The sequence below is a fragment of the Chlorocebus sabaeus genome, chromosome 4 (genome assembly GCF_047675955.1).
Source record: "Chlorocebus sabaeus isolate Y175 chromosome 4, mChlSab1.0.hap1, whole genome shotgun sequence".
Classification (NCBI taxonomy): domain Eukaryota; kingdom Metazoa; phylum Chordata; class Mammalia; order Primates; family Cercopithecidae; genus Chlorocebus; species Chlorocebus sabaeus.
The window spans coordinates 77,667,438-77,682,362 of record NC_132907.1 but is presented as its reverse complement, the minus strand read 5'-3'; the positions used below and the strand labels follow the sequence as shown (position 1 = coordinate 77,682,362).

At 46.1% G+C, this 14,925-nt stretch overlaps 1 protein-coding gene and 1 long non-coding RNA gene across 2 annotated transcripts in view; one reads left to right on the top strand and one right to left on the bottom strand.

Annotated features, from left to right (window-relative positions):
- RETREG1 (reticulophagy regulator 1) overlaps positions 1-12,287 on the bottom strand; it is a 144,761-nt gene extending 132,474 nt beyond the window's left edge. The window contains exon 1 of the mRNA XM_007961249.3: positions 11,865-12,287. Within this exon, the coding sequence (XP_007959440.1) occupies positions 11,865-12,184 (320 nt within the window). The 5' untranslated portion in view covers positions 12,185-12,287. The remainder of the gene's footprint in view (positions 1-11,864) is intronic.
- Positions 12,288-12,350: 63 nt separating this feature from the next.
- Positions 12,351-14,602, top strand: LOC103215034 (uncharacterized). The gene is made up of 2 exons (XR_489961.3): positions 12,351-13,244; positions 14,322-14,602. It is a non-coding gene; the product is annotated as an uncharacterized lncRNA (long non-coding RNA).
- The last annotated feature ends 323 nt before the right edge of the window (positions 14,603-14,925 follow it).

The following is a 14,925-nucleotide window of genomic DNA, read 5'->3' as shown; positions in this document are numbered from 1 at the left end:
GGCCACTTGACAACTCAGAGAAATACACACCCTGCTTTGGTAATCAATGCCTAAAATGGAAAACAAAGGTGGCAGGCTGGAATGCTCTAAGGGGATGAAGCCACCGTTGGTGCCAAAATTTTACCTGGAAAAATAAATTAACCTTTTTCCATAAAGCAAATGGAGATAGCAAGCTCTGTGAGTGAAAGCTGATGGTTTGATCTGAGAAAGAAATTAACTCTGTCTTCTAGAGGCAGAGGGAAGAAGTCATATTGAATTACACTCTGATTGTACCCTGCAGCCTCCCTTGCAGTCTAGTTTCTTGGGGCGGGGTGGGGAGCAGCAACCTGATAGGAATCCCCATTCTGCCAAATACCATCACCTTGGGACAAGTGACTTAAATCCCTTGAGCCCCAATATCCCCTCTGCCAAATGGGGCAATGATACCTTGTGGTGTGGTGTGATCATTAAATAAGGAAACTCCACCAAGTGCCTAGCAAAGCAGGAGCCCCATAAATGGTCACTGCTGTTATCAAGGATCACTGCAGGAATCCAGGAAATTATGCAAGGCCACAGCAAGTGTGCCACAAAATTGTCAAAAGAAGAATGGCTCATTACACAATAGCCACAATGGTTTATCTAGAAACCCAGAGAGTCCACGTGGCCACAACTCAGGAGAGCTCCCTCTGTCATCAGAGTTCACCTTTCAGGTGAAAGGTCTGGTGAGTGTCTGGGAAGAGACGGGAGGCCAGCCTCCTGCGGTGGCTCTTTCTCCCAATCTGGGATTACCATCAGGAGCGTGGAGATGGCCACACCTCATCCAATATGTTTTCACTTAGGTGTTGCCTTCTTCATCCCTGAGACAAAAATCTTTCCAAAAACTGGAATCAGCAGCAAACAAAGAGCACTACACTGAATCATCTGGCAAAACATTTGAAAATACTTCACAGCTGCATGCTTCTAAAAGTACGTTCAAAAATTGCACATGGGTATCTTGGACTCATTTTATCTTTAGCAAATGGGAAATTTCTCGTAAGATATTTATTGTTAAACTAACATAGTATAGCGGTGACTACAATACTAAAATTAGTAGTACTCCATTAAATAGGCACCTTGGAAAAAAATGGTCAATGAGGACAAAGATGAAGATACAGGAGCCTGATATAAAATGTCTGCAATGAAGAAATGGCCAAACATAAATTAAACAAAACAAAGCAAAACAAGTGTAATCTAGCATTTTCCCCCAGTCATTTGTGCTTCCCCACTAAAGCTTACAGCCAGTCTCTGCAGGTGCCTTGTCCTGCCTTAACCTCCTCAACTGCAGTGGATTACAACCTTCCTTCAGAGAGAAATCAGACAACACATGTGACTCCCTGCCACCTGGACTACAAACTCAGGAAGAAATGGGAGATGAGCACTGGATGTTGTCAGGATAGAGAGACTCTCCCAACTCACACTGAGGGTCTGTTTTGGGGACAAAGAATTAATCTCAGGTGTATACCCAAAAGGTACACCCATCTTTCCCCAGAAAAGGTGTCCTTCTCACCCAGCCCCTTCGGTCCTCCCCAGAGCTTCACGCTGTCACATTCCCTCACCATATAACTGACCTTGCCTCTCCATTGTCCCTTTCCCCACAAATTCTAGTGTCCTTTGGAATACCCACCCAGGCATCTCCAGGCACCTAGAGAACGGAATAAGAATGGGAGGGAGTAGGATGTTAAGACTCTACAAAGGGAATGAAAATAGAAACACTGGTGAAATGTAGCTTCTGACACTCAAACTAAGGTATCTCATCGGGGTGAAGGCCAAGCAATAGAGAGAGGGTGCTTAGTCCACTTGGGTTGCTGTAGCAAAAATATTATTAACTAGGTGGCTTATATATAACATAAACTCATGTCTTACAATTCTAGGGGCTGGGAAGTTCAAGATCAAGGCACCGGCATTTTTGGCATCTGGTGAGGGCTCACTCTCTGCTTTGCAGATGGAACCTTCTTGCTGTGTCCTCACATGGTGGAAGGAGTGAACAAGCTACCTCTGACCCCTTTTATAAGGGCACTAATCCCACTCATGAGGACTCCCCCTTCATGACCTAATAGCCTCCTAAAGCCTCCACCCCTTAAAACTAAGGCACTGGGGAGAAGGTCTCAACATATGAAATGTAAGGGGACACAAATATTCAGACCATGGCAGAGAGAAAAGATTTCCTAAACTACTTGAATTCCTGTTGGCCAAGTCAGGAGCCAGCCTGAGAACCAAATCACAGAGAGGCCCAGAAATAGAGTGGATAGCTGTGTCCTCCACTGAGCCACAATGCTGCAGCGAGGAGGTAGTGCCACGGAGAAAGGAAGAGTGTCCTCCCCTTCGGGTGTGATTGGAGACCACCAGGCCCCTATAGAAACTGCTACAGCTAAGGCCAGGAAGGAGCAACTACAAATCAAGTACTAGATGACATTCATGATCGCCACACTGGCTGCTCCAAAACAACCCTCTCCTGGGACTCCCCTCTGCTGCCACTCTCCTTTCTCAAGGTGCTCTTTCTAGTCACCCACTGTGGTAATTCAATCTCCCCAACACTCTCCCCCAGCTTTCCCCATGAAATTTCACATGTTCCCAAGGCTGCAATGACTAAACTCCAACACATACAACTCCATACTTCAAACTCAACCTGCACTTTGAGCATCAGTCTGGTCAGTCTGTGTCTAACACTGTAGTGACACGTGGATAATTCACCTGGTGAGCTACAGGCACGTCCCATGCAACATTGCCAAACCTGGGCAACCCCAGCCTGCCACAACCTCAGTCACCCTTACATTGGTTAAGGTCACTACCAGGCACTTCTCATCTAGCCCATAGCCTAAGTCATCTAGCCCACAGCCTTTCCCCCTACCCACCAAATCATTCTGTCCTCCTGATTTTATCTCCAGAGTTACCGAAATCCATCTCCTCTTCCCCACCCCCACTACCTTGGCTCAGCCTCTCTGCACCACCACGTGCTCCTGCAATGGTGTCCTAGCTGGTGCCTGGCCCCAGGCTCTTGCTCCCCTAATTCATCCAGAGGGGCTGGCAGAAAGCTGACAAGCAGCCTCTGGCACACCTGTAGCATGAAGTTCCAAGCTGAACCATCACTGCCTCCTGCTTGCTCACCCAGCCCCAGCCACAATGGCCTCCTTGCTGCCCTGCAAACACCCCAAGCCCACTCCCATCCCAGGGCTTCTGTGTGTGCCATTCCCTCTGCCTGAAACGCTCCCCTCCAGAGTGTTTGGATCATTCCCTGACTTGCTCTTCAGATGTCTGCTCAAGGTCCTTTCCTGAAAGGCCAATGATGACCATTCAACAAAGTAGTCACTTCTGTCCCTCTATCCCTTGTCCTTGCTTTAGCTTTCTTCATAACATCCAGCTCCTTCTGGCATTTTGTACATTTGTTTATTGTCTTTTTTCTACCACTTTCACCACTAGAATATAAGCTCTGGGAGAATAGGGATCTTATCTGTTTGTCCACTGTTAAATCCCTTGCACCGAGAATAGTGTCAGCATATAGCACACCCTCAAAAAATATTTGTTGCATATTTTGGCCAGACATGGTGGCTCGGCTGGCCGAGACGGGCAGATCACCTGAGGTCAGGAGTTTAAGATCATCCTGGCCAACATGGTAAAACCCTGTCTCTACTAAAAATACAAAAATTAGCTGAGTGTGGTGGCAGGGGCCTGTAATCTCAGCTACTCAGGAGGCTGAGGCAGGAGAATCGCTTGAACCCAGGAGGCAGAGGTTGCAGTGAGCCAAGATCACGCCATTGCACTCCAGCCTGGAAGACAGAGCAACACTCCATCTCAATTTTAAAAAAAGAAAGAAAGAAATACTTGTTGCATATATTAATGGAGGTCCTGAAAGAAAGGGAGGAATATGATGGTATTCATATTAAGGTAATAGATGCGTATTGCTTATTTGATGTCATCCAAATTCCTTAGCATAGTGCAATAGTAACCTCTTCAAAACCTGGCCCCACCCTTTCAATCTGCAGCCTCGCCTCTGGGTATTCCCCTTAGCAAGCACATAAACCTCCCCTCCCTCCACTCCACTCTCACTGTTTTTATTTTTTTTTTTTTTATTTTTTTTTTTTTTGAGACAGAGTCTCACTTTGTCACCCAGGCTGCAGTGTGGTGGCGTGATCTCAACTCACTGCAACCTCTCACTCCTGGCTTCAAGTGATTCTCCTGCCTCAGGAGAATCCCAAGTAACTGGGATTACAGGCGCATGCCACCATGCCCGGCTAATTTTTATATTTTTAATAGAGATGGGGTTTCACCATGTTGGCCAGGCTAGTCTTGAACTCCTGACCTCAGGTGATCTGCCCGCCTCAGCCTCCCAAAGTGATGAGATTATAATTGTGAGCCACCGTGCCCAGCCCACTCTCAGTCTTTAAATAGCCCCACCTTATTCATCATAGGAGAATATCCTCTAGTCCAGCTCATTTCACCAAATCTTTTTTTAACATCTACAATGTTTCAGACCTCATGTGGATCCGGCAACCCAAGATGAATTCTCTGTCCCCAAAACAGACCCTCGGTGTGAGTCAGGAGAGTCTCTCCATCCGGACAACATCCAGTGCTCATCTCCCACTTCTTCCTGAGTTTGTCCTACGTGGAAATCCCTCACCATTAACCTCACTTTTAAAAGTACACCTTTTCTTCTAGGTTTATACAATAAATCTCACAAGACTTTCATCAGCTATTCCAAACCTCCCCCATCCCCACTTTGTCCTGAACTGTAAAGCCAGGGAGACGGTGACATGCGATTTAGAACTGTGACATACTCTCTCAATCAATTCACCAAATCAGCTGTGTCTCCTAAACCAGTGCATAGGCTAAGTTCTGGCACTGGGCTTCTGGTATACCCCCTGGGCCCAGGTACACCCCCTTGACCACACTGGGCAGGGAGCAGACACTCATTCACAGGTCCCGACTACTCAGACAGAACACAGATAAGGCAAGGAACTTGGAGCAGGCTGGCTGACAGTCTAACAAGATCCTTCCCATTCATGCAGAAGCAACCCTCTCCCAATATAATTTTTTTCACTCTGTGCTGAAATCATTAAGTGTAACTCTGTAATATCGAAAAAAAGTAAGCCCTAATAGTCTCGTATTGTTCTTTAGAGAGATGGAGTAGAAAAATCATTGAATTTAGGGAAAATGGACGCTGTTTCATTACCCAGCTTTAGCCCTTATCTAAGACTGTGCTAACACAGCAGCAACTAGCCATGTGTGGCTAAACTTACACTTAAATAAAAGTCAAACGGCATTCTGAGTCCCACTAGTCACATTTCACATGCTCAACAGCCACAAGAAGCTACCATAACAGGTGGTGCAAAGACAGACTATGTCCGTCACTGCAAACGTTCTATTAAACAGAACAGGTCAACGTCAGCTTTGGTGTTCAGTTAACTTCTCTGGGCCTCTCAATTCCTCCTGCGTAAAATGGGAACAACGCACACCTCACTGGGTTCCTGCAAGGTTTAAATACGATGCTACATGTGAACACCCTTTATAATAACTTTAGTAAAGTTTGACAAACTGTAACTATATATAACTATACATATAGCCATAGTTTGACAAAGCACTAGATGATATATATTTACTTATTTTTAAGAGTCTAACAACCAGCAATAGTAGCATCTGTAAAAGGAAGTTATTGTCAACTGTAGTAAAGAAATTGTATCTCAGGCTCTGAGGCTGGAAGGACGCCATCCAGGAGGAAAGGAGAGAGTACACAGCGGTCAGGCCACCTCAGGAATGCTGCATTCCAGGCAGAATACAGATGAACTGAAGCCCGGACAGAAGGATCTGCAAACCAGACAGGACAGTGGTGAGTGGAGGCGCCCAGGATTTCTCAGCCAGGGAAGAGAAGACTCAGTGGGAATCAAGAAGAGAATGGATTTGGAAACAGACAAAGGGCAGTCCTGGGGAGGGACCTACATCCTGGGCAGCTGCGACACAATCAAGCAATGGCCTTCATGTAAGGAAAACACCAGTGAGTGCCGCCCAGCAATGGAAATGCTGCCTTATGGAGAAGATAGCTCACAATTCCAGAATGTGCTCAAACATAGAGGTTCTCAAACTGGAACATGTATCAGATTACCTGGAGAGCTGGAGAAAACCCAGATGCTTGGGCCCACCTGCAGACATTCCTGTTCAGTGAGTGTGGAGGAGGCACATGATTTTGCATCTCCAGGTGACACTCATGATGTGGATGCTGCTGGACCAGGACCTCATTTTGAGAGCCATGGCTCTATCGCAAGCTGGGGCACCCCATTCATGCTGGCAGAGAAGGGGCGCTTGACATCAAGTGGGAAGTTGAACCCTGCAACCTTCCAAAACAATTTGACAGCGGTGCTCCAAGAACTCTTGGGAGGTCCTGCTGGCATTCAAGACTGCCTGGTGCCCAGCCTGAGATGCCTGAAAAGTCAGAGTGCCCCAGGTCTCCCGCCAGGGGTGCCCCTGTGTGGTCACCTCAGGCAAATCACCTTCTTACAGTTTTAGTATTTATGCCAATAGAAGGTAATGCCATCGTCATGCAATGCCACAGGCACTAAGGAAAAAGGCCTATGCATGGACTTTCCTAAATGCCATGGTCTCCAACCATGGGTTCAAAACCAAATCACATCAGAGACACTTTCTCGGCTGCAGAGGTAACATGCCTAAAAGAGGAGCTGCATCATAAGCCACTAAATTTCAATACGACAATCAGCAAGACTTAGGAGACAGACCTTTTACTCCATTCTGTGCCTATCCAAGGCAACCATCAGGATTTACCACATTCCTCACCAAAAACAGACACTTCACACAAAGATTTCTACCTGATGCTTTCCAATAGCTTTATTCATAATAGTCAAACATGAAAACTACCTGAGAGAACATCAACTAGCAAATGGATAAACAAAGTGTGGTACATCATCAAAGTGATACACTACCCAGCAATACAAAGCAGCAGATCACTGAAGAGATGAATCACAAAACTATGCTGAGTAAGCAAAGCCAGACACAAGAGACATCACACACTTCAGGAGGCCGAGGCAGGCGGATCACCTGAGGTCAGGAGTTCGTGACCAGCCTGGCCAACATGGTGAAACCCCATCACCACTAAAAATACAAAAATTAGCCAGGCGTGATGGTGGGTGCCTGTAGTCCCAACTACTCAGGAGGCTGAGGCAGGAGAATCACTAGAACCCAGGAGGTGGAGGTTGCAGTGAGCCGAGATCACACCACTGTACTCCAGTCTGGGCGACAGAGTGAGACTCCATCTCAGGAAAAAAAAAAAAAAAAAAAAAGACATTACCCTAAATAACACAATAACACGAAGCTTTAGGGAAGTCCAACCTAGTCAACAGTGACAAAAACAGATTAGTCCCCAGGGGTGGGTGCTAACAGAACAGGGATGCAAAGAAGCCTTTAAGGGTGATGAAATATTCCAGCTCTCGACTGCTAGTGCGGTTACAAAGGCATATATAGAATATATAATACATATGACTGTATACTTACAGTATGTGCATTTTATTGGTGGTAAACCACAAAAAGTTGATATTGTAAAAAACAACCAAATAAAACCCCGACATTTTCTATTACATTGGGCTCATTCTATTTCAGGATGTGCTTACAAGTATAACATCAGTTCCTTCTGAGAGGAAACTGCGTAGACAGGGACAGGCGTGGGAAGACATCAAAATGTTTACCCTTTTGTACATTTAAACATCTGAACTGTAAGGTTACGTTAGTTAATTTTTAAATAAATAAAATTTTAAATGAAGGAAAAAATTCTAAAAACATGCTCTTCATTGGTGAAATGAGTGAGATATTATTACCTGAGGCCCCTCATCGCCGAAAAACTATGCGACTGTTGCCCAATCTATTTCAGTTGTGGAAACCCTGCTTTTTGAGACAGGCACTCTATGTGGCCTCTATTTTACCAAACTCCTCTGAGTTCTCAGTGAATATCATTTTTTAGCATTTTTTCATATTTTAGTATTTTTCATAGAATATATCATAGATAAGAACGCACATGTGTGTGTCTGCCTGTATGTATCTGATTTGAGAATGTCTTTTATTTTCTTTGTAGTTTCATCTCCTATGTGTGTATCCCTGACCAATCCTGTTCAGTTTCTGCACCATTTAAAACTTAATTGAATCATTCAGCCTACATTATTCTGTGCATCTTTTGACCAAAATTACATTTGTAAAATTTATCCCTGTTGTTGCTAAAGCTGTATTTTCATTGTTTTATGGTATCGCAATTTATAATAAATAAACGAATCACAATAAACTTATCCATTAAATTATTTGTGGACACTTCTACAAAGTATTCTTTTGGTCCCTGTTGCCTATAGAAAAAACAAATCCAAACATACAACATAGCATCTGAGACAACTACTGACCCCACAAAGCACCTAGCCAACCTTATCTCCCACCACCTTTTCTACCAACCCATGCTGCCATTGCATCTGCACACTGTGTGGTGGCTGAAATATTAGGTACACCTTCAAGATGCTATTGTGTTCATTGTATTCCTCAGGGTTAGAAGGCTCTTGATCATGTACTAGATCTCCCAAATCATTCCTGTCCACTGAGTCTGGTTCAAGCATGATCTTCTTATTAAGAACCCCACAATCTCTTCCATCCACAATACCACTGTTCCCAAAAACCATATCAAAACGAATTATCCTTTCCCGAATCTTCCACCTCACTTAATTCATGTAACTTTGAGTTATACCCATTGGTTACGGCTGTGTCATAATTTTTGCCCAAAATCTTGCAGGTAATGGGCAGGTAATAAATGTTGAAGCTTTTGAGTCAAATTCAGACTCCTAAAACCCACTGCTAATGCCAGGTGCTAAATCACTCAAAAATATCTCTTTAAAAAGTTTATTTCTACAAAACTGAGATAACATCAATTAAAGTGAAAACAACATCCCATTGCTTAAGACAGATTTGGTTGGGTTCCTCATAGTTTTAAAATTGATTTTTTTTTGGCCGGGCGCGGTAGCTCAAGCCTGTAATCCCAGCACTTCGGGAGGCCGAGACGGGCGGATCACGAGGTCAGGAGATCGAGACCATCCTGGCTAACACGGTGAAACCCTGTGTCTACAAAAAAATACAAAAAACTAGCCGGGCGAGGTGGCGGGTGTCTGTAGTCCCAGCTATTCCGGAGGCTGAGGCAGGAGAATGGCGTAAACCCAGGAGGCAGGGCTTGCAATGAGCTGAGATCCGGCCACTGCACTCCAGCCTGGGCGACAGCGCAAGACTCCCTCTCAAAAAAAAAAAAAAAAAAAAAAAAAAATTGATTTTTTTTTTTTTTTTCTCATAGAAAATACAGTGCTTTAGAGTTCCCAAGACATGGAAGGTTAGAGTACCATATAATTTAAGATCAGTTGAGAAGACATACATTATTTAAAAAAAAGTAATGTCCTTGAAAATCATTTTAAGCCCCAGAGCAACAAATGAAAGGGAAAAAAAACAAAACTTTAATGACATTAATAAATGGGTCATAAATTCCAATGAATTATAATGCAAAAGCAACTAGTAATTCTCAATTTAAAGAACAGGACAGTCATTTTTGTCAAAGAAAATACATGCATGGAATGCAAATGCCACAAACAGGAGACGAAATAAAACAGATAAGGAGAAGGCTGTATCTAGGTGGAATGGCTGGCCAATGTTTTCCTCTCCATCAGTCATAAATAAAATGGTTGGAAGAAAATACCCCTGAATACTACCAAATATGCCTTTCAATTATTTTATGCAAAAACATTATTTTTAATAGGTGTCATTAAAGAAAACATCATAGAAAAAAAAAGTTTGCAACTCATGTTACGGAAATTAGGCTAAAGTCTTTAATATAAAAACAGCTCCTATAAATCACTAAGGAAAAGAACAATGGCCTACTTGAAAAAATAGACAGGTTATTTATAAACAAAAATGCTGATAAAACATAACTGTAGTGGTTATTAAACATAAGATAAAATGCTCAGAGAATTGCAAAATAAAAACATTTTGGGATAGTCTTTTTCACCTATCAGATTTATAGGATCAAAAAGTTTCATAAAATATTCTTGGCAAGGGTGTAGCAAAGTAGGCAGTCACGCACATTGCTGGTGGGAGTATCAATTGTTAGAACCCTAAGGAACTGCATGCAATATGGTGATAGCCATCAAAATTACAAGTGCACATGCCATCTGACCCAGCAATTCCACTTCTGGGAAGTTCTCTAAAATACCTGCATACATGCAAAATTGTGCATGTACAGGGTCATTAGCTATAACGCTGAAATAGCAAAAGCTTGGAAACATCACTGCCTCAGTAGGAGACAGGTTAGGTAATTTGAGACATCCTTACAATAGAATTCTGAAGCAGCTGAAAAAGAACAAGGAAGTAATCACCAAGAAATACTAGGAAAAGGGAGAGCTCGTATGGTGTTCCACAATTTGCATAGAATATGGTGTTTTGCTGAAATGTGCACTATCTGGAAAGAGACACAGGAAACTAGTAACATTGGTTGCCTCCGTGAGGTAATTGGGCGGCCGGGGACTGGGATGAGAAAGAGATTTTCAAAATGCTTACCCTTTTGTATCTTCAAAACTTTTGAACTATGAGACTGTATTAGATTTTTAAAGAAATAAAATTTAAAATTAAGAAATAAAATGTTAAAAACATTTAAAACATGAGTGAGACACAGCCCTAAGACTAATAGACTATTGCCCAATCTAGCATAAGACAATAAGTCCTTCTTATTTGAGTGCTCGCATAACTCCATAATAAGATAGATTTGTAATAAACTCTAGAAACACAGGTAGCTAAGAGACCCAAAGTTAATCCACTTTCAGGGACCTCCGACAAGACAGAGTTCGTTCTAAGAGAAAACACCAGGACGAGTAGAGATCTGCAGGAAAATACTCACCTTGCTCAAGTCAACCTAGAAAATGACAGGCTGTCTATTTTGTGCAATTTATTTCTCAACTTTAAGGTTCAGAAATCTCTGTCCTGTAACAAGGTATCTGTCACGGGAGCTCTGATTATTCTGCACCGTGTGGGTCATGTTTGTCATGAGAACACTTAGCAAACAAAGAAAGCTTTTCTCCGCCCTCAATAGCGTGGTAACCGATGACAGGACGCCACTTTCAACGAAGGAGACAGACACTTCCCTGGCCTTCCTGGTGAAGAGCGCCTTTTGGAGAGACAAACCTGTTGCTCAAGAGCTGAGCATTCCCGTGTATTCTCCCTGTACTTCACCTAAAAATACGCCTGTTTTCCACACTGGGCACACCTGGGGGTGGGTGCTGGGCATACTCCACCTGCTTGTTTGCCTCCCGTTTTCTCATCAGGGAGTAAAGACAGTAAACCTAACCCTTCAGGGGAAGGAAAAACAAATCATTCAGGGCCCATTTCAGGTGACTGACGAATGCGGCACCGTTTTGAACGTGTACCTAATCTGGTCCAGATATGCCTGCTGGGGCCGCAAGAACCAAGACACGTTCAAGCACGTTTGCTCCGGCAAGCTTGGGCGAGCAGGTCAAGACCTGAGAGTTTTAGAAAGCAAGGGCAGAGTTTTCAAGTACGACGGGAACACCTGTAGGTGCAGGTGCCTGCGGGTCGGCCGAGCACCTCGCATCTGAGGCTGGATCCGCACACGGAGGACGACAACTGCTGACAGGGACTGCGTCCGGAGGAAAGTTGCGGTGAGTGTCTACCTGTTAGAGACCGGTGGCCGAGAAAGTGGGGCAGGGCTGACAATTCTTCCTCCGCAGTGTCCCGCGGGCTCCCCCTGCACTGGGTCCCCGGGGCCCCGGGCGCCCCAAGGTCACCTGCCCTCCTGAGCGCCCCCACCTTGCCCAAGCTCTCACCAGAACAGCAGGTTGGCGGCGACGAAGCCGAGCAGGCTCCGCAGCGGCCTCTTCCAGCTCAGCAGCTCGTCGGCGCGGCAGCCCAGCCACACCACCGGCTCCCCAAGTAGCCAGGTTACCGCGGCAGCCGCCCGGCCCGCGGCCTCCTCCACCTGCAGCCCCTCGCCCTCCGCCGCCCCAGCCTCCTGCGCTTCCTCCTCCTGCTGCTGCCGCTCTCCTGGGGGTGCCTGGGGCGGCGGCGGCGACGGCGGCGCCTGCTCCTCGGCTGTGGCAGCTGGGCATCCCTCCGCGGCGTGCTCTGGAGGCGCCGGGCTCGCCATCTTCAGCTGGGCTTCCAGGCGGAGACCGGGCCGGGCGCGCGCGCGGGCGCGCCTGGGTGTGGGCGCCGAGGGCGGGGCGGCGGCGGCAGGTCCCGGAGCGGGGCGCGCACCGCGGGGCGCAGGCGGCTGGGGGCCTTGTGACGTCACAGGCCGCAGAGGGGGCGCCGCCCGGGGAAGTGGGTGCGGCCGAGTTCGCGCAGGGGCGGGGCCGGGCGCCGGGGCTGGGCGGTGTCCCCGGGGGGCTCCGGGCTCCTCGAGGGCCTCTCCGGGGACACCAGGAAAACGACCTTCTTTTCCCTTGCAGTGGCGGGGGAGGGCGAAGTGGAAGACCGCTGCTCGGTTCCGTATCCAAAAGGGACCCAAGGCTACAGGCAAAATAGATTGGACATTTTCACTTTCTCAAGCCAGGGCCACCGGTCGCCCAACCAACAGCCACTGAGGGTGGTATCGGGGCGCCCCTTCCCCTGGCAGCGTATTTCAGCCCCCAGAAACATCCCCCACCTCGGCCATCCCCAGCGCCTTTGCAGGGACAGCAGCACAACCATAGCAGAGGTCTTAGGCACCCTGGGAATAATGTGCTGGTGTAAATGTTGGATTGAGAAATGAAAAAGCATTTGGGATCAATCTGAGGACCTCTCGTTTGACACGGGAGGAAACACCAGGCCGCAGCGTTGGGGGAAGCTGCTTCCTTTCTCTTCTTTCTCTTTCTCTCTCAGGTGCTTTCTCTCTCTCTCTCTCCCCCCCCCCTCTGTCTCTGTCTCTGTCTCTCTTCCTCCTTGTGGCTAGGTGATCTCTCTCTCTCTCTCTCTCTCTCTCTGTCTCTCTTCCTCCTTGTGGCTAGGTGATCTGGCTCAGAAGTGCACGCTGGTCCGCGCCTGCAGGGAGCTGAAAAGGAAAAGACTGGACCTATGCACGTGTCAAGCAAGGTTTGGCCTGCTTTGAAGACAGTGATTTCAGAGCCACTCCAGTCTCTGCGTCACAAGCAAGCATCACGGCAGTGGTGGGGCGGCAGGTGATCCTGAGACCTCCTATGCCATCTCTATGGCCCCGGTGCTTCTGGGTGAGTGTGGGGAAAGAGGAAAAGAATTCATGGTTTATGCTTTTCACCATTTGCATTTTTAAATTTTTGTTTTCTTTAATCTTCCTGGTCTTACTTTTACTCTAGAATGACAGGTCCTTCCCCCTCATCCTAAGGGTTCTATCTGCGGATGAATCAGGGCATCTCATATCCCTTTACTGGCAACCAGCCTGCCTGCACAGGATGGAAGGGAGGGCAATTAAATTCCCTGCGTCGAGAGCCTCTGGGGGAATGTTCTGTAACGCTCCTCTGGGTGGCCATTGTAAACCTCTGTGTATACACATGTGGAATCCATTGATCTGTACATTCACTGCAGGTGTCTGTACTTCACTGTGTGTTGTACTTCAAAGGGGGTATATTCCCAGAGTCCATGCAAAGGCTTACTGAGCACCTACTGAGTACATACAGCATTGCTAAGCTCTGTGGATGCAGCTTCCGCCCACAGGAAGCTCCCAGTCTGATGAGGGCCTAATTACAATTGTGATATCTGCCACATCAAAGAAGCAATCGCTAAGTGCTAAGAGATCCCTTAAACTGTGCATCCAAAATTAGGGGAGGAGTGGAGAAATCAGGTTTCAAGAGGGTTTTGTAATAAATGGCCTCTGCCCTAAATTGTAGGGCCCCCATTAGTGTGGGGATTGGGGACAGGGACAATAACTGCTGTTGGGAATTCAACAGGAGAGCAGGCGTGGGGTTGCAGGTGGAGACGCAGTGCCTTAAGTAACTCCCAAAGGGAATGGTGGACCTTGAATGACCCCTAGTAACAGGAGGCTTAGTTTTTAACTAAAGGTGATACAGAACATCTGGCACTTCCGACTCCCCTTCTTAGGAGTATCCTGATAATCCGATGGAAAGTGGCCTGGGTGGTAAGGAAAAAGCAACGTGGAAACAATTCAGGTTTCATCCATATAAGAAAGACAGTTTTTTCCCAGGTGTGGGTCCTCCCTCTGGGCAGTAGCGGAGAAGTTTTTGAAAGATAAATGATGCTTTTATTGTCATTTGGCCTTTGTTTGGCGCTTGATACAGCCCAGGGTTTGCTATTCTAAAATCTGTCACTAGACAGAAGTGTGCCGCAGCCAGTGTGGAGAACATGGGGCAGGAGAGAGGAAGAACCAGGTGTCCCCATGCCCCAGACCAGTGCTGATGTGCTACCAGAAACGGGCTTGCAAGATTAATCACCCTCCTCCTGCTTCCCCTGAATTCTAATTATTGTTGCGAGGATCTGTTGAAGTAGTAAAAGCTGCTGGCAACCAAGACACATAAAAGCTAAACTCCAGTTGCTGTGTGTAGTTTCCAACGCTTATTTATTATCTCTGTTTAATAATAAACCTGCCTCCCCACAGTTGTGTGTTGTAAAGTCTATCGTTTCTCTCTCTCAAAATTACTATGGAGAAAATGCTACGCAAATAGTTTTGCATAGAAGGCTGGGCTAATTAACCTGTCCTTTTCACCTCCGACCTCTAATAGTTACAAACAAACTGTATGACACAAGTAGACACTGGAATAGACATACAAATGGTGCTGCTGGGTGGAATTTTGTTGTTGTTGTTGTTTGACTAATGATATTTGTGATGCTTGAGTAATTTATTCAGGGCTAAGATTACAGAAACATAATGCTAACAATGGTTGAAATCAACCTCGTCCTCTAGTTTTAAGAACACGC